Source organism: Procambarus clarkii, chromosome 13 (assembly GCF_040958095.1).
Source record: "Procambarus clarkii isolate CNS0578487 chromosome 13, FALCON_Pclarkii_2.0, whole genome shotgun sequence".
Taxonomy (NCBI): Eukaryota; Metazoa; Arthropoda; class Malacostraca; order Decapoda; family Cambaridae; genus Procambarus; species Procambarus clarkii.
This window is the reverse complement of record NC_091162.1, coordinates 31649670-31676585: the sequence shown is the minus strand read 5'-3', so window position 1 is coordinate 31676585 and position 26916 is coordinate 31649670. Positions and strand designations below refer to the sequence as shown.

The 26916-nt window shown below is 45.9% G+C and overlaps 1 protein-coding gene across 1 annotated transcript in view; it reads right to left on the bottom strand.

Moving 5' to 3' along the window:
- LOC123757283 (uncharacterized) overlaps positions 1 to 26916 on the bottom strand; it is a 255142-nt gene that overhangs the window by 65091 nt on the left and 163135 nt on the right. Inside the window, 3 exon segments of the mRNA XM_069323847.1 lie at positions 1090 to 1202; positions 8225 to 8439; positions 8612 to 8753. Coding sequence (XP_069179948.1) covers positions 1090 to 1202; positions 8225 to 8439; positions 8612 to 8753 — 470 coding nt within the window.

Sequence of the window (26916 nt, the reverse complement as noted above, 5' to 3'; positions counted from 1 at the left end):
ATATGGAGCACCACTTGGCAAATTGAATTTAATGTGAATAAATGTCATGTTATGGAATGTGGAATAGGAGAACATAGAACCCACACAACCTGTAAATTATGTGAGAAATCTTTACAGAATTCTGATAAAGAAAGAGATCTAGGGGTGGTCCTAGATAGAAAACTATCACCTGAGGACCACATAAAGAACGTTGTGCGAGGAGCCTATGCTACGCTTTCTAACTTCAGAATTGCTTTTAAATACATGGATGGCGAAATACTAAAGAAATTGTTCACGACTTTTCTTAAGAAGTACATCAACGAACTGGAAAAAGGTGCAAAGACATGCTACTAAGTGGCTCCCAGAACTGAAGGGCAAGAGCTACGAGGAGAGGTTAAAGGCATTAAATATGCCAAAACTAAAAGACATGAAAAAGAGGTGATATGATCACTACGTACAAAATAGTAACAGGAATTGACAAAATTGATAGGGAAGATTTCCTGAGACCTGGAACTTCAAGAACAAGAGGTCATAGATTTAAACTAACTAAACAAAGATGCTGAAGAAATATAAGAAAATTCACTTTCGCAAACAGAGTGGTAGACGGTTGGAACAAGTTAAGTGAGGAGGTGGTGGAGGCCAAGACCGTCAGTAGTTTCAAAGCGTTATATGACAAAGAGTGCTGGGAAGACGGGACACCTCGAGCGTAGCTCTCATCCTGTAACTACACTTAGGTAATTACACTTAGGTAATTACTAACACCTCTCCTCCTCGTCTCCCTCCTCACCGTCTTCCATACACCAACAAGAGTCGTCAATAAAGTTAAGATATAAAGTGCATATACTGTAGTACAAAATATGAGTAGTATTAAGTATAAAACATATTTTTAAGTTAATATTTCTGGGTGTGTGTGTGGCACCAATTAATTTACATTTTTTCTTATGGAAAAATTTGTTTAGGTTTTCAAATTTTCTGTTCTTGAACCATCTCTGGGAATGAATTAAATTTGTAAATGAAGGTACCACTGTAATATTAATAATCACACTCTGAGCTCTAGGCCTATAGCATTCATTCTTATGTTTAAGTTTTGCAAGAATATGAAATACTTGCCTCTCCAGTAGGTAATGGATCTGCTGGGTAATGTTGGCAACACATTCATCTTTCTGCTCTCCCTGCCCCTCCATTTCTTCAGCAACTGGCCTGTGTATTTTCTCTTCTTTTTCCTGAAAGGGAGATGGGACACGCTTCATTAGTGTTGGTGATACAAGAGATTGTATTATCAGTATTTAAATTACAATATTTTCAGTACATTTTGATATTATGTCTTACCAAATAACTTAAATGTTTATTTTAAACAAGCTAGTCCATCTATATCTATAAGAGAGAATGTGGGTTTGTCTCTGTCCAATGTTGGAGGCCAGATGCTTACCCAACTTCCACATATGAAGTTGGAGGAGAAATATTAGTGCGTCTGGCCTTGAGGGCGGCCGCCGATCAGCTGACTGTGTGAGTAGCTACATCTTTGCGCCTTTACTCACCATACACGCTTAGATGTACAGTTATGGTGAACAAAACATGTAGATACTTATATATAATGTATATAGTGAATTATAGCAAAAACATTATTGTGGGAGGAGAATGTGGGTAAGTCAGATGACTGGAGGGAGGGCGGGAGTGGCTGGCTGGTAAACGGCGGTCACTCCTCATTACTTTTTGATTCATAATAGCTACTTAGTGGTTCGTTATAGTGAACAAAACATGCAGATACTTATATATAACCTGTGCTTATAATGTAATAACCGACAAAGTATTTGTTCACTGAGTGATGAACATAATTGAATCAACAATATGCACACCATATTTTTGAGCACAGCAATGATTCACTCATTTTATTATATAAATATATCAAACTACACACTATTGAATAATATTACAGCAAAGAAGGTATGAAAAATTAATCAGAGACAAATGTAGATATAAGTATCTACATTTGTGTTCACCATAGCGAACCACTAAGCTGGTATGGTGAGTGCAGTCAATAAAAGGTGGCCACACAGTCAAAAGACATCGCTACCACCCTCCCTCCCACAGCATTACACCTCCTTCCATGGCGCACAGCGCTAAATATCACCACAATCCTGCTATTATCAGAACCCTGGTCAGTTTTATCACAGTCAGGGGTCTTCTGTAATAATATCATCGCTACATAATAGCATGAACAAGTATAATTTGGCATTTTTAGGCGATGCTGTGGTCACAAGCTGAACAGCAGTGCTGTGAGCTCATGCTGCGTGCGTCAGGCTTGGTTGCTCACTCAATACTGAGGCCCCTAACACCCGGAAGTTTGGCCCACGATTTTTTTTAAAAATGGCGTCTGTTTACAAGAGCCCTGATGAAGGTGTGGTGAACCCCGTGTATCCGCGGGCTGTTTAAATCTTGCGTAGTACTCCAACACATCATATGACGTGATGCGCAGTTTACTGGAACAACGTTCAGCACGTCATATGACGTGATGCGCACTTTAAGGGTTAAACCCTGAGCATGTTAAGGGTTAAACCCCGAGCATGTTAAGGGTTAAAGTACAGTGGAACCTCAGTTTTTGAATGCCTGTTTTCAAATTTTTCGGTTCTCGAGCTCAATTTTTTTTTCAATTTTGACTTGGTACTCGAAGTTTGCCTTGGTGCTCGAGTTTGTTGAGACACGTATGGGCCGACCGAGCACATGGCACGCTTCAGTTTACTAGTCTCTCTCGCCAAGTGGCAACAGCGCTTGAATTCTTTGAGAAGAATTTCATATTTTTTCTGCTTTTTTGGTTTCTGAACATAAAAGTTCTTATTATATATCATGCCATGGGTTCCAAGAAGGTCAGTGGTAAAGTTCAACCTAAGAAAATAGTTGTGAGGATGACAATACAAGAAAAACAAGAGATCATTCATAATGAGACAATGTGATGTCTAACTACAGACAAGTGTTAAAAAGTAGGAAAAAACAAGCATCTATAGACAGATTCTTAGTAAGACAAGCAAGCAGTGAGCCACAACCAGGTCCTAGTGGTATGCATGTAAAAGGCAAAAAGAGAGAGTACCCCAGAAATGTCTTCACTGCTGTTATAACAGAAGGGGACTCCCCTTCCAAACACTAACACCTCTCTTTCACCCCCCTTCCTCACTGTCTTCCATACGCCAACACGAGTCCTCAATAAAGGTAAGATATACTTGTACATACTCTGATGGGTTTTAACCACTGCACTGCGCAACGCACCTTGAGGCTCTCGACGGTTGGTGCGCAACACACCTCAGGGATCTTTTAGGTATACCAAACCATTCAAAACTTCCACGGCTACATGGGGTTCATATCGGCTTCCTCGGGGCTCTCCTAAACAGATGCCATTTAAAAAAAAATTGTGAGCAACATTCCCGGGTGTGAAGGCTTCAGTACTGAGTGAACCACCAAGGCTGGCACACACAGCATGAGCTAACAGCATTGCTGTTCAGCTTTTGACCACAGCATCGCCTAAAATTGTCAAAATATATATGTATCTGGTATTATTTAGCCATGATAGTATTACAGAAGAGCCTGACTCTGATAAAGACTGTGTACAATGTTCAGATATCAGTGAATAAATGCTGTTCAATATGTTGACAGCGCTAGCCACAGCACACTGCCATTATTTCGTCCATCTAAAAATTTTCAAACGATTTCTCATGTTCCTTTACAAAATAAACTTATGGAAAATTATTAAATTATTCATTTACATGATTTAGTGACCAGGATTCTGATAATAGCAGGATTGTGGTGAGGATTAGCGATGTGAATTAGTGGTGGGAGGAGTACTGTTGGTGAAGGAGGAAGAGGTGGTGTCACATGCTGGCTGGTGTCTGGAATCACCATACCAGCTTTGTGGTTCACTATGGTGAACACAAATGTAGATACTTATATATAATGTGTGTATAGAGTATAATAACAGCAAAAGGTTTATGTTCGGAGGAGCCATTTAGGTGAGGGAGTGAATGAGGCTGTCGTCTGCTGTGTGACTTGTCATGCAGTGGCCACTATGCTGTATGGACATCATACCAGCTTACTTGTACAGTTATGGTGAATAAAATATGTAGATACAGCAGTTACATATAATGTATGTATATAGTGTAATAACACCACAAACAGTATCGTGGAGGAGCAATGTTGGCGAGTTAAGTCTTGAAGGAGTGAGGGTGGGCTGGCTGGGTGTGGCAGCCCACTCTTGTTTTTTGGGCTCACCATACCAACTTAGTGGTTCATTATGGTGAACATATATGTAGATAGGTGTATACAATGTGTGTGTATATAGTGTAATAACAGCAAAAACACTGTTTGATTGATCGTAGAATATAATAAACATGTCGCATATATGAGCCCCATAATTTTGAGCACAGCGATGTTCCACACATTGAACTATATAAATTCCACAAATTACACACTTTTGAATTATATTACAGCATAAAACCAGAGAAGAAACGAATGAGAAACATCAATTGATAAACAATATATTCGCGGCAACTGCTGCCTCACGGGGTGGCGGGGCCTAGTGACCTTGAGTGCTCCAACCTTGAGTGCTCCAACAGGAGGAAGCTGCAAAGGCCAACCGCACCGCAGGCGAAGAGATGCGGTTAGCCGAAAACCTCCTTAAGACGGAACCGAAGAAACCACAGGGACACGGAACCGAACCCGGGGAGGAGCAGAACCCAAGCCCAAATCGTACGCAGAGGGGGGAAAGAAAACCCCACTCCTTGTAACAGTAAGCCCCGCTCAGAAGGACGGAAATCCAGGCGGGGCGTAATGGAGCCCAAGGCCCCCAAGGCCGCTCCTCCCCAACCCCAGGAGCCTCTGCACCAGGCCCTGGGGCCGAGTCGACCTCCAAAGCCCCGGCCTCACAAGAAAAAGCCGGCGCAGCCGAGAGAGCTGAAAGAGAAGGGGGCCCACTGGTCAAAACCCCGGAGCATCGGCCGGACGAACAGACTCGAATGCCTCCGCAGCTACCCCGGACGGGGCAACCCTCGAAACTGCCCAAGTCTCAGAACCTCTAACCCCACCCCGACCCCGAAGCCTGCAGATGCGTAGGGGCCGGAAGCAGGAGGGGAAAAACAAGGGGGGCGAGGAAGGAACCAAGGCCGAAGCGACCAAAACCACCCAAGTCTGGGTCCATACACAAGCGGGGCAGCATCGGGGCGTCCGGGGAAGCGACAAACCAGAGCGCGTTGCAACATCCTACCCTGCAACGCGCGAGCTGCCTGCACCCACAGGAATTCATCAGCAGACTGGGTGAATGGAGTCACGAACAAGCAACAAAGCTCACAGGACTCAAGGGTCGAATGTGTCACCGACCCAACAGGCAGCATGATGGAGGCAAAAACAAGGAGAGTCACCCTGAGACAAAGGGACAGAGCAACCCTCAACTCGCACAAAGCGAGAAGGGACGCAAGGGTCTCCACTATCGGACCCGAGAGACCCCGGGGGGTTTCCCAGGGCCCCTAGACTGGGTCTGCTACGGGTTATCCCAGGCAGGGTACTGCTAACCGGCGTCCCAAACTACCAAGCAAACTGCTAAAGCTGAACCCACGGGACGTGTCCACTCGCGAGGGCAAAGCAGGGGGTGCCACCACACAAACGAACCTAATATAAGGGGGGGGGGGGAACACAAGGAAGACCCCCCTACCAGGCAAAAACAAAAAGAAAAGAAAAAACCACACAAGTGGACAACGTACCCAGAGGGAACAGAGCCGGCCGCTGTTATAGGTGAAAACTAGCTACGCAGTACCCTGCGCCCCACCAGTGCTATAACTACCACTTACCCCAAGGTAAACAAGGGAGTGAAACCCCCAAACCCTCGGGGTGGACAAATGTCAAGCAGCGAAAAGCCAAGAGGTAGACCCAAGGTGACTTGTGGAAGGCAACCCAAAGCCCCAAGGGCGGTACTTACAGGGCACTCAGGGAAGGTGACCCTAAGCACATGCAGCCCGAGTACCTGAGAATACTACTCCCAGCTCACACGACCACCGTAAGAGCAGCACTGCAAACAAGTCACAGCAATGAGACAAGACTGGAGCTGGACCCACACGACCGTGCATGATCCCATCAGCCGAGAAACTGGGGCGGGGATCGCCGGCGCGGGGGTCTGGGGCTCCCCCTTCCCCCTCCCGGGGAGGGGGGAGCTGCGCAGACATGTGGCGCGGCTCGCGTGACATCATGCTTGTTAGTTCGTTTTCCTGGGGGAATTCTGTCCACTCATTTGTCGATTTTTGTTGTTTAACCAGAATAGGGGTTTGTTTTGTGGCGCTTACCTTTCTGGGTGCCTGTCCCGGTCGATGGCAGATATAGAATGCTCCAAATCACATGTGCATTTCTATGGGCTATTGCTCCCCGTGCATCTCTGAGGGGGCCAAGTTCTGGCTCGTGGTCCCCGGTAGGCCTAGAACTCCACCCACATCGACTGATGCAAAATAGTTAGGGTATCCATATCAGCCATGGATAGCTCCGGGGAGCCGTAGGGGCTCCCCCCAGAAAATATATGTTTAGTAGTAGTATGTATAAAATGTATTTTCAAATTAATATTTTTGGGGGTGTGGAACGGATTAATTAAATTTATGTTACTTCTTACGGGAAAATTAATTTCGGTTTTCGAACCATTTCTGGGAACGGATTAAATTAGAAAATGGAGGTATCATTGTATAATACTGTACATCTGTTAACCTCCAAGCTGCTAAGGGCTATTTGGCCTTTGACACTCACAGGTGCATAACAAAAAAATCAAATTTTTTTTTTGTTCTTATAAACCTGTTAATTTCTGTTCCCTGATCATGGGGAAAAATATTAAAAAAAAAATCTTAAGTGGCATATTTTGGCTACAATAGAGCAGGGAAGTCTGGCAAAACAGAGGCGCAGACTCAGCAAGCATCGGGGAAGTTCTGCTCAGCTCCAGCTGTCAGACGGGAGTTGCCACAAAGGTATAATTACCTAATTATTAAAATGTCTCTGATTGATTTTTTCTTAAATCGAAAGTGTAAGTTTTTTGCAGTACAGTAATATTATTCAATAGTGTGTAGTGTGATATTTTTATATAATAAAATGTGTGAATCATCGCTGTACTCAAAATTATTGTGTGCATATTAGTGATTCAATTATTATGTTCATAAAACAATAAACAGATACCTTTGTAGCTATTACACTATATACATAGGTTATATATACACATCTGCATTTTTTGTTCACCATAACAAACCACTAAGTTGATATTGTGAATCAAAAAGGAAAGATAAGTGGCCAGCTAGCCACTTGCTACCACTCCCTCCCTCAAAAGCTCCTCACTCGCCAGCATCCTCCTTCCACCATACTGTTTTTGCTTTTATTCACTATATACAGACATTATATATAATTATCTACATGTTTTGTTCACCATAATGAACCACTAAATTGGTATGCTGAGTCAAACAGCAGCAAGGAGTGGCCACCACACACCAACCAGCCCGCCACTGGGCACCACTCCCTCCCTCACCTCACCTGACTCCCTAACATTCTCCTTCCACCATACTGTTTTTGCTTTTATTCACTATATACAGACGTTATATATATAAGTATCTGCATGTTTTGTTCACCATAGTGAACCACTAAGTTGGTAGAGTTAGTGCAAAGAGCAACAGGTGGCACACAGTTTCGGCAGACGACACTACAGCCCTCCTACCCTCAACATTACTCCTCCCACAGCACAGTGCAAATTATCACAACAATCCTGCTATTATCAGAATCCTGGTCATTTATATCACAGTCAGGGATCTTCTGCAATACTATCATTGCTAAATAATACCAGTTACCTATATTTTTGGCATTTTTAGGCGATGCTGTGGTCACAAGCGGAACAGCAATGCTGTGAGCTCATGCTGCATGTGCCAGCCTTGGTGGCTCACTCAGTACTGAGGCTCTCACACCTGGTAATGTTACCCATGATTTTTTTTTTTAAATGGCGTCTGTTTACAAGAGCCCTGAGGAAGGTGATGTGAACCCAGTGTATCCGCAGGACATTTAAATCTTGCGTGGTTCTCCAAAACTGCATATGCAGTGTTGCCCACTTTTGCGTCAGTTACTCAAAACTTCATATGCAGTTTTGCGCAGTTTAAGGGCTTCATATACTACAGGTATTCAAACAAATTAAAGTAGTAAAATTAGCACTCATAAGTTAGCTATGGCTACATAATTTAACCATTATTATACAAACCTGTGTTTCTCCTTCAAAGAACTGTTGAAGTCGGTTCACAACTGCATCTGCAGTATCTTCAACTATCTGATGACCATCCACCGTTAAATATTGAATGTCTGGTTTGGTATTAGATGCACCTTTTTCTAGGATGGAATTTTTTTCTGCAGAAGCATACTGTTTAGGGGATGTGTTTCTTTCTGGTGACCTTGTTTTCCTGAATGGTGATTTTTTACCTGGTGAACACAATAATGAGCATGTTTTGGATTCATAAATTACTATAAAAGTAAAACTTAAAATATACGTGAGTAAAGTACATCATCTGGTGACCTACATTATGATATATATGATAAAACTTGCTATTATTATTTCTGCAACATCAATAGTACGTCAAGCTTCAATATTTACCTTCAGACATGGAGACCTCGGGTGACTTTCTTCTGGCGTGATGAACACTGTGCCTGCAGGAATGTCCCTCGTCAGCTGCTGCTGACAATTCTTTTGGTTCACTGCTTTTTTTATCTCTTGTTATCCTATCTTTTCCATGAGCCTTTGCAAGAAATACCGGAGAGAAAAAATCAGCGTTGAATGAAATGAAACGTCATTTTCTGGGCGAGACCCGGAGGCTCCCCGGAGCTATACCGGGCTGACGTGTATACATTAGACCATGGCAACAGTCAATCGGAGGAGTTCTAAGCCTATCGGGGACCAGAGCCAGAACCTGGCCCCCCTCAAGAGAGGCAAGAGGAGCAATTGCCTAAAGACACCCCCTGTGTAATTGGAAGCAGTCTTTGTCTGCCATCTACTAGGTCAGGCACCCAGAAAGGTAGGAATTACAAAGCAAACTACTGCTGGTCAAAAACTGCAAACCGAAAGCTGAACTAGCAAACAGAACTCCCCAATCAAAAACAAGGAAACGTGACGTGACCACAACCGCTGCGCATCCATCTGCAAACCCCCCCCCCCCCCCCCGCTTCCCAGGAGAGGGATGGGAGGGGGGGGGGTCCCAGACCTCTATGCCAGCAACTCCCCTCAGTTCAGAGGCTGAGTATTAAAAAACCAGCATTGAATGTAATGAAACGATATTTTCTGGGTGAGTCCCGGAGGCTCCCCGGAGCCATCCATGGCCGACATGGATACCCTAACTATTTTGCATCAGTTGATGTGGGTGGAGTTCTAGGCCTACCTGGGACCACGAGCCAGAACCTGGCCCCCTCACAGAGGCACGAGGAGCAATGGCCCATAGAAATGCACATGTGATTTGGAGCATTCTATATCTGCCATCGGCCGGGACAGGCACCCAAAAAGGTAAGCACAACAAAACAGAGCCCTATTCTGGTTAACAACGAAAAACATCAAACAAGTGGACAGAACTCCCCAAAGGAAAAATGAGCAAGCAAGTATGATGTCACATGAGCCACTCCGCATGTGTGCGCAGCTCCCTCCTCCCCAGGAATGGGATGGGGGAGCCCCAGAAATTGGCGCCGGCGAACCTTACCCCAGTTCTGAGGCTGGATATCAAAAACGTGAAAAACTGCCGACCGGAGGAAGGGAGGGTTGCCGGGGAGCCTCCAGGACTCACCCAGAAAATGGTGTTTCATTACATACACCGCTGGTTTTCTGGGGAGAACCCCTACAGCTCCCCGGAGCTACCTCACCAAAAACGAAAACAGAGGGATGCATCCGGGAGGCGGTCGGTGCTCACACCACAACGCGAAGTTGAGACAACAGGCTGCAACAGCCAACCCAAAGTGACATAGGCCCGAATAGGCCTGGAACGCACATGAGCGAGCGTGCAACCAGGACCCAGTGCGACCGCCAAAACAACCTGTGGTTGACCCGGTGCGACCGCCAAAACAACCTGTGGTTGACCCGGTGCGACCGCCAAAACAACCTGTGGTTGACCCGGTGCGACCGCCAAAACAACCTGTGGTTGACCCGGTGCGACCGCCAAAACAACCTGTGGTTGACCCGTTGCGACCGCCAAAACAACCTGTGGTTGACCCGGTGCGACCGCCAAAACAACCTGTGGTTGACCCGGTGCGACCGCCAAAACAACCTGTGGTTGACCCGGTGCGACCGCCAAAACAACCTGTGGTTGACCTGGTGCGACCGCCAAAACAACCTGTGGTTGACCCGGTGCGACCGCCAAAACAACCTGTGGTTGACCCGGTGTGACCGCCAAAACAACCTGTGGTTGACCCGGTGCGACCGCCAAAACAACCTGTGGCCAACCCAGTGCGACTGCCAAAATAACCTGCGTTCGAAAATCAGCCCAAGACATGCCACCCAAGACAGCAGCAAGCACAGCAAACCTATGAACGTTAAGGGCACGGGGAGAGACCGCAGGCCGGCTAGACAGAATAACCCAGCAGACTACCAGAGAGACATGAGCTCGAGAACAGAGAGGGGAAACCGGAGCAACCCAAAGAGCAGCCCGGCCTCAGAGGCCAAGGTGCACAAAGAACGGCAGAGAGGTGCAACCGGACACAAGAAGAGGCACCCCGGCAAAATAACAAAGCAGCAACAACCACAGAGACCCCTCTGGAACCGAAGGGGCCACAACAACCCGAAGGGAATAGAGAAAAGAGCACCCTGCCCCAGAGCAGGACAGCTCAGGTGGAGCATGAGCAGGCCGGAGGTGAACAATGCCCAAGAATACCCACGCACGGTGCAGAATGAACAACAAAACCAGAGCAATCCGAAGCGACTCCGCCAGTGCCGCACGAGACAGGGTGACGGTATGTGACCAGAAGACGGCCCTGAACCACCACAAGAGAAGGACAAGACCACGACAACAAAGAGCGCAGTACACCTATGATGAGATAAAAAGAAAATGAAGGACCTCCAGAAAAACCCCATACCGCTGCCAAGACGAAGCATGCAGGTGGGACATATTCAAAAAAGCCACCTGACCACCAACCAAATTGTGAGACTCGAGTCAAAAGTACCAAACCAGAAGACTCTAGGAGAAGGTCGAACCAGCCCTGTCATGGACCGGACCGACCACATAAAAGAGGCGTAGCCATGGGAAAACCCCCCGGGTGCGGACACCAAGCAAGCCGCAAAGAAACCAAGGCTGGCAAGAATCAAAAGGTACAACCGCCAGGGAACCAGGAACCCAAACCCGGTGAGCCAGGAAAGAACCAACCCAACCAAGTAGACACGACCGATCCAGGAGGCACCCTCCCCCGGGACCCTTGAAGGAACAATATGCCCGACAACAGACAAGAAGCCGCTGCTTGCAGAAACTGCCAACCGCAAACTCCGCAAACAACAAGGCCAAAAAGGGCAGCGAAAAGCCTAAGAGCCAAGGCCTCAGTAGAGGCCAACAAGGAACCGAGCACCATGAGCCGGAACCCGAGACGCAAAGCGAAAAACAGTGACACCGCAACCTCCAGGAGTGGCACCACCAGCCCCAACAGGGAAGAACGAAGCACATGTCGCTGAGGAAGGAAGGGGGAATAACGATAGACACATACTGCACTAAAACAAAGACATATTGTCCGAATAGGAACAAAGAAAGCCTGAACCAGGGCCAGAAGCCAAGCGCCCCTGGTCCCAACGAAAAGGAACTGTAGGGACAGGAGTTGGTGATCGGAAAGCTATATATACACCAGTAGACATCGCAACACAGAAGATAATAGTGACAGACAAGGAGAAGAGGAAGAACTCAAAGCTACACCGGAACACCGGGCCCGATCCACAACAGGAAACAAAACATGACATCCCAACCCAGCACGAGCATGAGAATAGCCAATATGCACCCACCAAGATACACAACAAGCTGTAGGAGAGAGGTAGGAAGACGTAAAAAGCAACGAAAAGACCCAAAAGACAGTCCAAGCACCGGAAGCCAGGAATTTGCAAAGTGGTGCTCCATATACTTATTTTGTCAAGATGACCTGGACAAAATAAGTATATGGAGCACCACTTGGCAAATGGAATTTAATGTTAATAAATGCCATGTTATGGAATGTGGAATAAGAGAACACAGACCTCACACAACCTATATATTATGTGAGAAATCTTTAAAGAATTCTGATAAAGAAAGAGATCTAGGGGTGGTTCTAGAGAGAAAACTATCACCTGAGGACCACATAAAGAATATTGTGCGAGGAGCCTATGCCACGCTTTCTAACTTCAGAATTGCTTTTAAATACATGGATGGCGATATATTAAAGAAATTGTTCACGACTTTTGTTAGGCCAAAGCTAGAATATGCAGCGGTTGTGTGGTGCCCATATCTTAAGAAGCACATCAACAAACTGGAAAAGGTGCAAAGACATGCTACTAAGTGGCTCCCAGAACTGAAGGGCAAGAGCTACAAGGAGAGGTTAGAGGGATTAAATATGCCAAAACTAAAAGACAGAAGAAAAAGAGATGATATGATCACTACATACAAAATAGTAACAGGAATTGATAAAATTGATAGGGAAGATTTCCTGAGACCTGGAACTTTAAGAACAAGAGGTCATAGATTTAAACAAGCTAAACACAGATGCTGAAGAAATATACGAAAATTCAATTTCGCAAACAGAGTGGTAGACGGTTGGAACAAGTTAGGTGAGAAATTGGTGGAGGCCAAGACCGCAGTAGTTTCAAAGCGTTATATGACAAAGAGTGCTGGGAAGACGGGACACCACGAGCGTAGCTCTCATCCTGTAACTACACTTAGGTAATTACACAGCATAGCCGTGTCAGGGCCTGGGAGCATGGCTAGTAGAGCATGTCCAGAGATGTGTGTGCAGATCAGGAGCGGTGGAGAGGAGGAGAGGCAGAGGAGGAGCTACTCCTAGCCACCCCACACACATAAGCAGAGAGGTAACTAGATGTGTCCCCCACATAGAACCCAGAACGACCCCAAGAACCAGGGGGCGATGACTGGAGAGATAAGATGAGCGAGAGCAGTGTACAACCTGGAAGAAAGTGCACTGAACACCATCACACGCTCACACCGACCAGAACAAAACATTCACCCACGCTGCATGCGCAGGACACATGAGGTCCGTGCTGCACCACTCTACTCCTGGGGAGGGTGCCAACAAGGAATATGGAACCATTAATACGAATTGGCAAGACAAAGGATAGAAAGAAGCGACAATTAAAATCAGAAACAGCATCGAAAGAGAAGAAAAATGGATGAAAGAGTACCAACTAGTCCTAGAAAGGACTGGAGGTAAGCCCCACCGAAAGGCGACAGATATTCCAAAAATGCACCCAATAGCATCCGTGACCAAAAGTCATGCAGGATCTAATAAGACACGGAACGAACCCGGGGAGGGGCCGATGCCCAAAGGCAACTTGTATGCAGAGGGAGGGGAAAAGAAAAACCCCACTCCAAATAACAGTAAACCCCACTCAGAAGGTTGGAAAACCCAGTGGGGGGTCCAACGGGGCCCAAGGCCCCCAAGTCAGCTCCTCCCCAACCCCGAGAACCCCCACGTCAGGCCCCGGGGGCGAGTCGTCCTCCAAAGCTCCGACCTCAAGAAAAAGCCGGGGGAAGCCTAAAAAGCAGGAAGAGAGCGGGCCCACTGGTCAGACCCTGGAGCTACGGCTGGAGGAACAGACTCGAACGCCTCCGATGCAACCCCCAAAACTGCCCGAGTTTCAAACCTCGAAACCCGGCCCCAACCCCGAAGCCCTCAGACTCCTAGGAGCCGGAAGCAGGGGGGCGGGGAACCAAACAAACCACAGCAGGGGAAGAACAGGGGGAAGTGGACTGAATCAAGGCCGACGCGACCAGAAACCCAGGTCCGGTTTCTGAGAAGCAAAAATGGGGCAGCCTCAGGGCAACTGGGGAAGTAACCAAACTTGCGAGTTGCAACAACCAATCCAGTAACGCGCAAGCTACCTGCACCCGAAGAATGTCATCAACAAATAGGGTGATTGGAACCACAAGCAAGCAAACGAGCTTGCAGGACTCAGGGTCGAATGAGTCACCGACCCAACAGGCAGCATGACGGAGGCAAAAAAATGAGCATCACACTGAGGCAAGGGGACAGCAACCCTCAAATTTGCAGAATGCGAGAGGGGGATGCAGGGATCACACTAAGTGGACCTGAATGCCCCTACGGGATTTCCCAGGGCCCCTAGACTGGGTCTGCTAAGGGTTATCCCAGGCAGGGTACTGCTAACTGGCGCCCCAAACTACCAAGCAAACTGCTAAAAGCTGAACTCATGGGACGTGTCCACTCACGAGGGCGAAGCAAGGGGTGCCACCACACAAAACGACCCTAATATAAGGGGGAGGGAGAACACAAGGAAGACCCCCCCCAACACCCGGCAAAAACAAAAAGAAAAGAAAAACCTTGCAAGAGGACAACGTACCCAAAGAGAACAGAGCCGGCTGCTTTTAACCCTTAAAGTGCGCATCACTTCATATGAAGTGTAAATCGTTTTACCAGTCAACTGCGCTTCACTTCATATGAAGTGTATGGGTACCGCGCACGATTTGAATGGCCCGCGGTGTAGCTGGGGGTCCCATACGCTGCCCAGGGGCTCTAGTAAACAGCGGCCATTTTGAAAAAAATTCCCGCTCACGATCCGAAGGCATGGGAGGCCTCAGTTTAGCAAGAGTCACCACGGCGAGCGCACGGTCAAACGCCTCACGGGCACGCACCACTCAGTCCCTCACCCCAGAGCAAATAGCCCACGAATTATTCTCTGAAGGTGAAGAAAGTGTGTTTGACGATTCAGACAACGATGAGGATTATACACAGTTGTCGGGTGATAGTAGCAGCAGCAGTGAAAGTGAGAATAACCGCCATGCCATGGCGAGTCCTATACGCTCTCCCATGCCTCCTCGCCCATTTTCTACCCCAATTCTACCACGACCTCACAGTTCCTGTGGATATTTTCTGTTTGAGGGTGACGAGTCAGAGGGAGGCGACTCCTTTTCTGGGTTTAGTGACTCAGATCAAAGTTTTATTGAGCCTGTGGCTGGTACCAGTGGTGTAACTGGGCGAGAAATTGTCGCGTCAGCAGCATCTCGCCCGGCCAAGCGCCACCGCATGGCACCACATGAGGGACCAAGACCCTCGTGTTCACGTGCACCCACCTCACGTGCACCCACCTCACGTGCACGTAGCCGCCGTGCTTCTCGCAGATGGTATTCAGCTCCTGGTCGCCGGTATGCATCGCTTCCTCGCCGTCTTTCCTCTGCATCTCGCAGGACGCCTGGTGTACTTGAGTGGAGTGATGGTGACGATTTTATTCCTAATATTCCTCACTTTGACGATAAAGATGTAGGGATTACAAACCTTTTCCCTAATCAAGGTGAGGACATGGCTGAGATGGAATATTTTACAGCATTCTATGATGAACCACTCATGGAATACATTGTACACCAAACGAACCTGCATGCTGCTTACCTGATTGAGAGGAAAATCACAGAATTTTCACGACTGCAGCGTTGGAAAAATACCACAGTGGCGGAAATGTATGTGTTTTTGGCACTCTGTTTGTTGATGAAGCACTGTCACAAACATGCAATAAATGACTATTGGAGCAAGGACAAGACAATACTGTACCAACACCTTTATTCGGGAAATATATGTCACGAGACAGATTTCAGATACTCCTCAGGTGTCTACATTTTGGAAGTGTTCAGGACCGAACACCTGATGATAGACTGTGGCGAGTAAGGCACTACATGAACGATGTTATTGGAAAATTCAGAGATTTTTACGTACCAGCACAGAAGCTGGTGGTTGATGAATCTCTCATACTTTTCAAGGGACGTGTTCCATTCAAACAGTACATTCCCTCAAAACGAAACTGATTTGGCCTGAAATTTTTTGTTCTTTGTGATTGTGAGACAGGATACGTGTTACACATGATTCTGTACTCGGCTAGTGATGTAGACATTCCCGGTAACGACGAACATGGATTCTCGGGGAGTGTAGTGAAGGCCATCATGGCTCCGTGGATGAACAAGGGACACATTTTATACACAGATAATTACTATACAAGTCCCTTGCTAGCTCGGTTCTTGCTAGAAAATAGAACTGGATTGGTTGGTACAGTAAAGCCACAATGAAGGGAAATGCCTGTGTTTGACAACGACATTGCAGTTGGTGAGTGTCAGAGAAAGAAAAGTGATAACATTCTGTCAGTTCGGTGGAAAGACAAAAGAGAGGTGAACTTGTTGACAACAATTCATGATGGAACAATGGTGAACAGTGGGAAAGTGAGCCATAAAACAAACGCACCACTATATAAGCCAGACTGTTTTAGACTATAATATCAACATGCGGTTGATTGATAAATCAGACATGATGATTGGCACTGCAGAGTGTGTGCAGAAGACATGTAGGTGGACGAAAAAAGTGTTCTTCCATCTTGTGGACATGAGCATGCTGAACTGTTTCAACATGTACCTTGTGAGAACTGGACGTAAGCCCACTTTCCGTGACTTTGTATTTGATGCTGCAATACAGTTATTAGGAAAGTTTGCAAAAGATGTCCCAGGTATTCAGCGGCCCATCATAAACCCACTGTTGCAGCATGCTGGTACTCCACGCCTCGCTCACACTGAAGGCTTCCTAGCACACAAACTTAAGTATTTGCCACCTGGTGTGAAGCGTGCAATAGCCCAATGTGATTGCTTGGTGTGTAAAACAACGACACGTAGAGACAAGAAACGGAAGCTTGTGCAAACATGGTGTGAAACGTGTGGTATCCCATTATGTGCTGTCGACTGCTTCAATGACTACCACAGTCTAGAAATCTTCTAAGTGTGCTTCAAAGTGTGTATAGCGTGTGCGAGTGTGTAAATATGTAAACATATAAGCAGATAGCGTGTGCGTGTGTGTAAATATATACAAATATAAGCAGAACATACAATATAATAGACTGTAATGACATATTATATTGCCGTAATTGAAAACATTTGTGTGCGCCTGTGTATACTAAATATGCAACAATTATTGATACAAAATATGTTCAAACAGTATTTGAAACACAATTAGTGAAAAAAATTTAGATAAAATGCGCTTAGACATTGTAAATAAATAGCGCGAAAATATATTTGTGGCAACTCTGGCTGTTTGAGGACCGCGCGCAACACCTCCCGGGCGTGTACTGCATGAGCGAACATGCAGATTGTGACGTCATCACCGAGCTTCTCGGCTCTATTGCAACAAAAGTAAGTACAATAGAATTTTTTTTTTATTTTTCCCGTGATCAGTGAACAGAACTTAACAGATTAGCAAAAAAAAAAAAATTTTTTTTTTTTTCTCAAAATGACATGCGCCTGTGCGGATGGCAGGATATTAGACCCCGAGCATGTTAAGGGTTAAAGGTGAAAACTAGCTATGCAGTACCCCTGCGCCTCACCAGTACAATAACTACCACTTACTCCATGGCAACAAGGGTGGAAACCCCCACACACTCGGGGGTGGCCAAACAGCGAAAGGCCAACAGAGGTAGACCCAAGGTGACTTGTGGAAGGGAACCCCAAGCCCCAAGGGCGGTACTTACAGGGCACTCAGGGAAGGTGACCCTAAGCACATGCAGCCCGAGTACCTGAGAATATTACTCCCAGCTCACACGATCACTGTATGAGCAACACTGAAAACAAGTAACAGCACTTAGAGAAGACTGGAGCTGGAACCACACGACTGTGCATGATCCCATCAGCCGAGGAACTGGGGTGAGGATCGCCGGCGCGAAGGTCTGGGGCTCCTCCTCCCCCCTCCCTGCTACACAGACATGTGGCGTGGCTCATGTGATGTCATGCTTTTCACACGAGCTGAAAGGGAGGGAACATGCATGTGAAGCTGCACCTGGTCGACATCATGAGGAAGGACGGGGGCAAACAAGCATGCATTGAGGTGCTCCAACTCAACCCCCCCCTCCCCCACCGGAAAACCTGAACGACACTAGCCAACTCTCGCCATACAAGTGCGCAGTCCGACAGGACGAATGTCAAGCCCCCCAACGAAAGAAAAGGCAGTCTGCTAGCCAGGAAGACTCCGGCATCTTGTAACGCACCCAATAAGGAAAAGAGGAACCAAACTCAAAAGAATGCTCCAATATCTAGGCGTAATCTGGGTCTTGCAGGAGGTAAGCCGCAAGGGGCCTCCCACACCTTCCTCAGTGGGATGCGGGAAGCCAAAAACCTCCAGAAGAAGGGATCCGAAGAACCCAAGGGAACTCGAAACCGAACCCGGGTAGGAGTCGAACTCATAACAAAAATGTACAGTGAGGGGGATAGGAAAACCCCTCCACCTGTAACAGCAATCCCCCCACCGAAGGTACCAAACACCCAAGCAGGGACAAGTGGGGCCCTAGGCCCCCCCAAGTCAACTCCTCCCCAGCCCCGGAATCCTCCACGTCAGGACCCGGGGCCGAGCCGTCCTCCAAACCCTCTGCCTTTGGGTGAAAAAGCAAAGTCTACCGGAAAAGCAGGGATGAAGGGGGCCCGCTGGCATGGCCATAAAGCTCCAGAAGGAGGACCAGGCTCGAATGCCTCCATTGCTGATCCGGAAGGGGCAATCCTCGAAGTTGCCCAAGTCTCACTAAGAGTATAATCAAAGCGGGGTAGCTGTGAGGCATCCGGAAAGGCAACCAACCTCGAACGTTGATGCTACCTAAATCTCACATGCAACACTAAAGCTGCCTGCACCTGAATAACAGTCTCAGTGGACTGGGTGAATGGAGTACAAGCAAAGAAAACCACTCGCAGAACTCCGGGTCATAGGTGTCACTGACTCCAACAGGTACCAAGGCGGAGGCAGACAGTGAGTGTCACCCTGAGACAAGGGGACAGAGCAACCTTCAAACTCGCACAAGGCGAGGTAGGACTCAGAGGTCTCCTACACTGGACCACTGAGCCCCAAAGGTGGTTTCCAGGGCCCTTAGGCTAAATGCTAAGGGAAGTCCAGGCGAGGAACTGCTAACCAGTTATCTCAGAGCTACCAAGCAAACAACTAAAAGCTGAACCCCTGTGACGTGTGCAAGCATGGGGACCTAGTGGAGGGCCACCAAAAACCTACTTGTGGTAAGACCACCACACCTGGCAGATCCCTGCCAGGCAACACAAAACAAAAACAAAAGAAAAACCCAGCAAAAGCACAACGTCTCCAGGTGAACAGAACTGGTCGCTATGCTTATAACAGACAGCTGCACAGTACCTCGTGCCCAGCCAGTGACGAAACTACCTCCTACCCAAGGGCAAACAGGTGTAAGACCCTCCCCAGCTGAACCCCCAAGGAAGGGCAATCACCGAGTAGCGACAGAGCCACACGGACGTAGCTGCTCCTGAACGGCTCATGGAAGATAACCCTGAGGCCACAAAGGCAGTACTTATGGGGCACCTAGGGAAGGTAGCCCTAGGTGCATGCTGCCCCAGTACTTTTGTATTACATCTGGCTCACACACCACCAAAACAGAGCAACAACACCGCACTGCACCACTGCGCAAAGAGTGGAGCCAGAGCGATCGACCATCACCAACACAACAGCCTCTTGAACTGAGGAGAGTTGCTGGCGAGGAGGTCTGGAACCCCCCCCCCCTGTCCCCCTCCCGGGAAGGGGGGGTTGCACAGAGGGATGCGCGGCGGTTGTGGTGACGTCATGTTTGTTTAATTGTTTTTGATTGGGGAGTTCTGTTTGCTAGTTCAGCTTTTGGTTTGCAATTTTTGACCAGCAGTAGTTTGTTTTGAAATTCCTACCTTTATGGGTGCCTGAACTGGTAGATAGCAGACAAAGACTGCTTCCAATGACACGAGGGTATTTTTAGGCCATTGCTTCTCGTTCCTCTCTTGAGGGGGGCCAGGTTCTGGCTCTGGTCCCCGGTAGGCTTAGAACTCCTTTGATTGACTGTTGACACGATCTAATATATACACATCAGCCTAGTATTGCTCCGGGGAGCCGAAGGGGCTCTCCACAGATAATAGAAAGTTTTTTAACCCTTAAAGTGCGCATCACGTCATATGAAGTGTAAATCGTTTTACCAGTCAACTGCGCTTCACGTCATTTATTTATTTATTTATTTATTTATATATATACAAGAAGGTACATTGGGTTTGTGAGAATACATTGGATAGTACAGTATTTACATTCTTGTAAAGCCACTAGTACGCACAGCGTTTCGGGCAGGTCCTTAATCTAGCAGATAATTTTAAGTAGGTAATTTCTATCAGAATTGATAAATGATAAAGATACATTGCAAGAGAAAAATGAGATGAGAGAGCTTAGTAAGTATATTAAAGCACATTGTTATATTAAAGCTCTGATTGATTACATTGACAGCTTGATTAGTAATTTAAACAAGATTAATAGACACCATACAGCAGATTGACAGCACATATAAGACAGCAATGCTCACAATGGTAAAGATGTTCAGATTGGGTACGTAAAGATTGGGAGACTGGGTAGCAAAAGATACAGATAAACAAGATTTATAAACACCATACAACAGATTGGCAGCACATATAAGAAGACAGCAATGATCACAATGATAAAGATGTTCAAATTGGGAACATAAAGGTTGGGAGATTGGGTAGCAATAGATACAGTGAAATTTTAAGGCAAAAAGTGAAAAACTATGAAGATGAAATTAGGTACTTTTTAGTATTGATTTTGAATGATGCAAAAGTTGGACAGCTTTTCAATTCAGTAGGGAGTGAATTCCATAAACTGGGTCCCTTTATTTGCATAGAGTGTTTACACAGATTAAGTTTAATTCTGGGGATATCAAAGAGATATTTATTTCTGGTGTGGTGATAATGGGTCCTATTACATCTGTCCAGGAAGAGTTTCAGACAAGGATTTGCATTTAAGAACAGGGTTTTGTAAATGTAGTTGACACAAGAGAATTTATGGAGTGAGATTATGTTTAGCATGTTTAGGGAGTTAAACAAGGGGGCTGTGTGTTGTCTGAAAGCAGAATTTGATATTATTCTGATAGCAGATTTTTGCTGGGTGATGATGGACTTGAGGTGGTTTGCAGTGGTTGAACCCCATGCACAGATACCATAGTTGAGATAGGGATAGATTAGTGCATAATATAGAGAGATGAGAGCAGAGTTAGGTACATAATATCTGATTTTGGAGAGTATACTAACTGTTTTAGAGACTTTCTTAGTTATGTGTTGTATGTGGGTACTGAAGTTGAGTCTCTTGTCTAGGAATATGCCAAGAAACTTTCCATCATTTTTATTGCTAATGTTTACATTGTCTATCTGAAGCTGAATTGCATTTGTAGATTTGCTTCCAAATACGATGTAGTAGGTCTTTTCTATGTTAAGTGTTAGTTTGTTGGTTGACATCCATAAGTGGACTTTTTTTAGTTCATTATTAACAACATCATTTAGTGTATGTGGGTTGGGGTTGGAGTAGATGAGGGTAGTATCATCAGCAAACAAAATAGGTTTCAGAATGTTAGAGACATTAGGCAGATCATTGATGTATATAAGAAATAGAAGAGGTCCCAAGATGCTGCCCTGTGGCACATGACGATTATGGGTACCGCGCACGATTTGAATGGCCCGCGGTGTAGCTGGGGGTCCCATACGCTGCCCAGGGGCTATAGTAAACAGCGGCCATTTTGAAAAAAATTCCCGCTCACGATCCGAAGGCATGGGAGGCCTCAGTTTAGCAAGAGTCACCACGGCGAGCGCACGGTCAAACGCCTCACGGGCACGCACCACTCAGTCCTTCACCCCAGAGCAAATAGCCCACGAATTATTCTCTGAAGGTGAAGAAAGTGTGTTTGACGATTCAGAGAACGATGAGGATTATACACAGTTGTCGGGTGATAGTAGCAGCAGCAGTGAAAGTGAGAATAACCGCCATGCCATGGCGAGTCCTATACGCTCTCCCATGCCTCCTCGCCCATTTTCTACCCCAATTCTACCACGACCTCACAGTTCCTGTGGATATTTTCTGTTTGAGGGTGACGAGTCAGAGGGAGGCGACTCCTTTTCTGGGTTTAGTGACTCAGATCAAAGTTTTATTGAGCCTGTGGCTGGTACCAGTGGTGTAACTGGGCGAGAAATTGTCGCGTCAGCAGCATCTCGCCCGGCCAAGCGCCACCGCATGGCACCACATGAGGGACCAAGACCCTCGTGTTCACGTGCACCCACCTCACGTGCACCCACCTCACGTGCACGTAGCCGCCGTGCTTCTCGCAGATGGTATTCAGCTCCTGGTCGCCGGTATGCATCGCTTCCTCGCCGTCTTTCCTCTGCATCTCGCAGGACGCCTGGTGTACTTGAGTGGAGTGATGGTGACGATTTTATTCCTAATATTCCTCACTTTGACGATAAAGATGTAGGGATTACAAACCTTTTCCCTAATCAAGGTGAGGACATGGCTGAGATGGAATATTTTACAGCATTCTATGATGAACCACTCATGGAATACATTGTACACCAAACGAACCTGCATGCTGCTTACCTGATTGAGAGGGAAATCACAGAATTTTCACGACTGCAGCGTTGGAAAAATACCACAGTGGCGGAAATGTATGTGTTTTTGGCACTCTGTTTGTTGATGAAGCACTGTCACAAACATGCAATAAATGACTATTGGAGCAAGGACAAGACAATACTGTACCAACACCTTTATTCGGGAAATATATGTCACGAGACAGATTTCAGATACTCCTCAGGTGTCTACATTTTGGAAGTGTTCAGGACCGAACACCTGATGATAGACTGTGGCGAGTAAGGCACTACATGAACGATGTTATTGGAAAATTCAGAGATTTTTACGTACCAGCACAGAAGCTGGTGGTTGATGAATCTCTCATACTTTTCAAGGGACGTGTTCCATTCAAACAGTACATTCCCTCAAAACGAAACTGATTTGGCCTGAAATTTTTTGTTCTTTGTGATTGTGAGACAGGATACGTGTTACACATGATTCTGTACTCGGCTAGTGATGTAGACATTCCCGGTAACGACGAACATGGATTCTCGGGGAGTGTAGTGAAGGCCATCATGGCTCCGTGGATGAACAAGGGACACATTTTATACACAGATAATTACTATACAAGTCCCTTGCTAGCTCGGTTCTTGCTAGAAAATAGAACTGGATTGGTTGGTACAGTAAAGCCACAATGAAGGGAAATGCCTGTGTTTGACAACGACATTGCAGTTGGTGAGTGTCAGAGAAAGAAAAGTGATAACATTCTGTCAGTTCGGTGGAAAGACAAAAGAGAGGTGAACTTGTTGACAACAATTCATGATGGAACAATGGTGAACAGTGGGAAAGTGAGCCATAAAACAAACGCACCACTATATAAGCCAGACTGTTTTAGACTATAATATCAACATGCGGTTGATTGATAAATCAGACATGATGATTGGCACTGCAGAGTGTGTGCAGAAGACATGTAGGTGGACGAAAAAAGTGTTCTTCCATCTTGTGGACATGAGCATGCTGAACTGTTTCAACATGTACCTTGTGAGAACTGGACGTAAGCCCACTTTCCGTGACTTTGTATTTGATGCTGCAATACAGTTATTAGGAAAGTTTGCAAAAGATGTCCCAGGTATTCAGCGGCCCATCATAAACCCACTGTTGCAGCATGCTGGTACTCCACGCCTCGCTCACACTGAAGGCTTCCTAGCCTTCAGTGTGAGGCGTCACAAGCAAGCCAAATGCCTTCAACAAGTGAGGCTTCACAGGCAACCCAAGCGCCTTCAACAAGTGAGGCGCAAGCCAAGCACCTTCAACAAGTGAGGCGCAAGCCAAGCGCCTTCAACAAATGAGGGCATGCAAGCGCTTCAACAAGTGAGGCACATGCAAGCGCCTTCAACAAGCGAGGCCTCACAGGCAACCCAAATGCCTTCAACCAGTGAGGTTTCAGCAGCTGGCAATCAAAAGTAACTTTGCTTAATGAACTGTACAGTAATTTTAAGTGTTAATTTTAGTGTTGTGTTAGTATAAGTTACGAAAATTTTTAAGAATTCTTAACTTCAAGATGTGTGGCATCAATCAAGAAGATGAACACCAACAAGGTAAGTTGAGGTTTCTAGTTGAATATTTAATAATTATATGTGGCAAGGCAATTCAAATTATGTTGTTTGTAGTATAAAAGTAGTTGGAAATTGTCACTTTTGGACTCGTAGGTGAAAAAGTACCATTATCCGAAAAACGTGATAATCCGGCTGGGGGTCCTTCCCATATTGTCCGGATGATCGAGTGGAGACAGTAATTAATAATTCCTTCATATGACAAGTTGGATAACACAGGTGGACCACACAACAAGTGAACCATATGAACCAAACACCAGCCAGAATGGTCCACACAACAAGTGAAGCATATTAACCACCATGCTGTGCCGAGTTTATTGTGAAATTCCCCCGGGGGCATGAAATAAGGTGTTTCCAAAAAATTCTTTTTTCTTCGTAAAATGATAAATTCCCTTCCCTGAACATGTCTATGTAAAAGTAAATACCAAATTCCACTTACTTTGGCTGTGGGGACGTGGACAACGTGCCCTGTGACGTCATCAGGGCCTGGTCGCCCGTGCATGAATCGCCCAGACGCGGTCGCACGGGTCATTCAAGCACCAGGTTTTGCCACAAATATATTTTCAATTATTTGTTTTATGTATTTCCAATGCGGTTTTATTTGTTTTTTTTATCGTACATGATGCACATTTGTGTCCTTTACAATATGTGTACAGTAGAACGTTCATAATGTTCCATGGAACTGTGATATGTGTGTCAGTAATGTGTCCACAATAAATGTTTATTGTTGCAATATTACCTGTTTAAAATGCACTAAAATTACAATATGTACAGTTTCACACACTATTTACACAGTAGCACACTGTATTACACACTTGGAGAAATGTCACAAGTGGAGTACCACAGGGTTCAGTTCTTGCACCAGTGATGTTTATTGTCTACATAAATGATCTACCAGTTGGTATACAGAATTATATGAACATGTTTGCTGATGATGCTAAGATAATAGGAAGGATAAGAAATTTAGATGATTGTTATGCCCTTCAAGAAGACCTGGACAAAATAAGTATATGGAGCACCACTTGGCAAATGGAATTTAATGTTAATAAATGTCATGTTATGGAATGTGGAATAGGAGAACATAGACCCCACACAACCTATATATTATGTGAGAAATCTTTAAAGAATTCTGATAAAGAAACAGATCTAGGAGTGGTTCTAGATAGAAAACTATCACCTGAGGACCACATAAAGAATATTGTGCAAGGAGCCTATGCAATGCTTTCTAACTTCAGAATTGCATTTAAATACATGGATGGCGATATACTAAAGAAATTGTTCATGACTTTTGTTAGGCCAAAGCTAGAATATGCAGCTGTTGTGTGGTGCCCATATCTTAAGAAGCACATCAACAAACTGGAAAAGGTGCAAAGACATGCTACTAAGTGGCTCCCAGAACTGAAGGGCAAGAGCTACGAGGAGAGGTTAGAAGCATTAAATATGCCAAAACTAGAAGACAGAAGAAAAAGAGGTGATATGAGCACTACATACAAAATAGTAACAGGAATTGATAAAATCGATAGGGAAGATTTCCTGAGACCTGGCACTTCAAGAACAAGAGGTCATAGATTTAAACTAGCTAAACACAGATGCCGAAGAAATATAAGAAAATTCACCTTCGCAAATAGAGTGGTAGACGGTTGGAACAAGTTAAGTGAGAAGGTGGTGGAGGCCAAGACCGTCAGTAGTTTCAAAGCGTTATATGACAAAGAGTGCTGGGAAGACGGGACACCACGAGCGTAGCTCTCATCCTGTAACTACACTTAGGTAATTACTTAGGTAATTACCAGGCAACCGATGGCGGAGAAACCTGCTCGATACCGGCTGGATGGGGTTCTGAGAGTTCATTCACACCCCAAGCCCGGCCATAGGCTAGGCTAGACCTGTGAGAGGGTGGTCCACCAGGCTGCTGCTTGGAGCGGCCCGCAGGCCCACATACCCACCACAGCCAGGATGGGCCGGAACCCCTATTCGAAAACAGGCTAGTGTTCCCTGGAAGTCCACGGATGTACCGGCAACATGGCGTATGCTCACAGGCAGGAGATGCAACAACGGCAGACCTCTGATGGTTATACAGTGTTCCCCGATTGTGCCTATTGCACCACTGCACTCCACTGGTACTATCCCGCAAGTTCTTCCATATAGGAGGGACCCAAGAGATAGAGCTCAAACCCTGCAATCACAGCCAGGAGAGCCTGGCTGTGCCAGCCAGCACCACAACCCACACATAAAGAATTCTAATAAAGAAAGAGATCTAGGAGTGGTTCTAGATAGAAAACTATCACCTGAGGACCACATAAAGAATATTGTGCGAGGTGCCTATGCTACGCTTTCTAACTTCAGAATTGCTTTTAAATACATGGATGGCGATATGCTAAAGAAATTGTTCATGACTTTTGTTAGGCCAAAGCTAGAATATGCAGCTGTTGTGTGGTGCCCATATCTTAAGAAACACATGAACAAACTGGAAAAGGTGCAAAGACATGCTACTAAGTGGCTCCCAGAACTGAAGGGCAAGAGCTACGAGGAGAGGTTAGAGGCATTACATATGCCAAAACTAGAAGACAGAAGAAAAAGAGGTGATATGATCACTACATACAAAATAGTAACAGGAATTGATAAAATCGATAGGGAAGATTTCCTGAGACCTAGAACTTCAAGAACAAGAGGTCATAGATTTAAACTAGCTAAACACAGATGCTGAAGAAATATAAGAAAATTCACT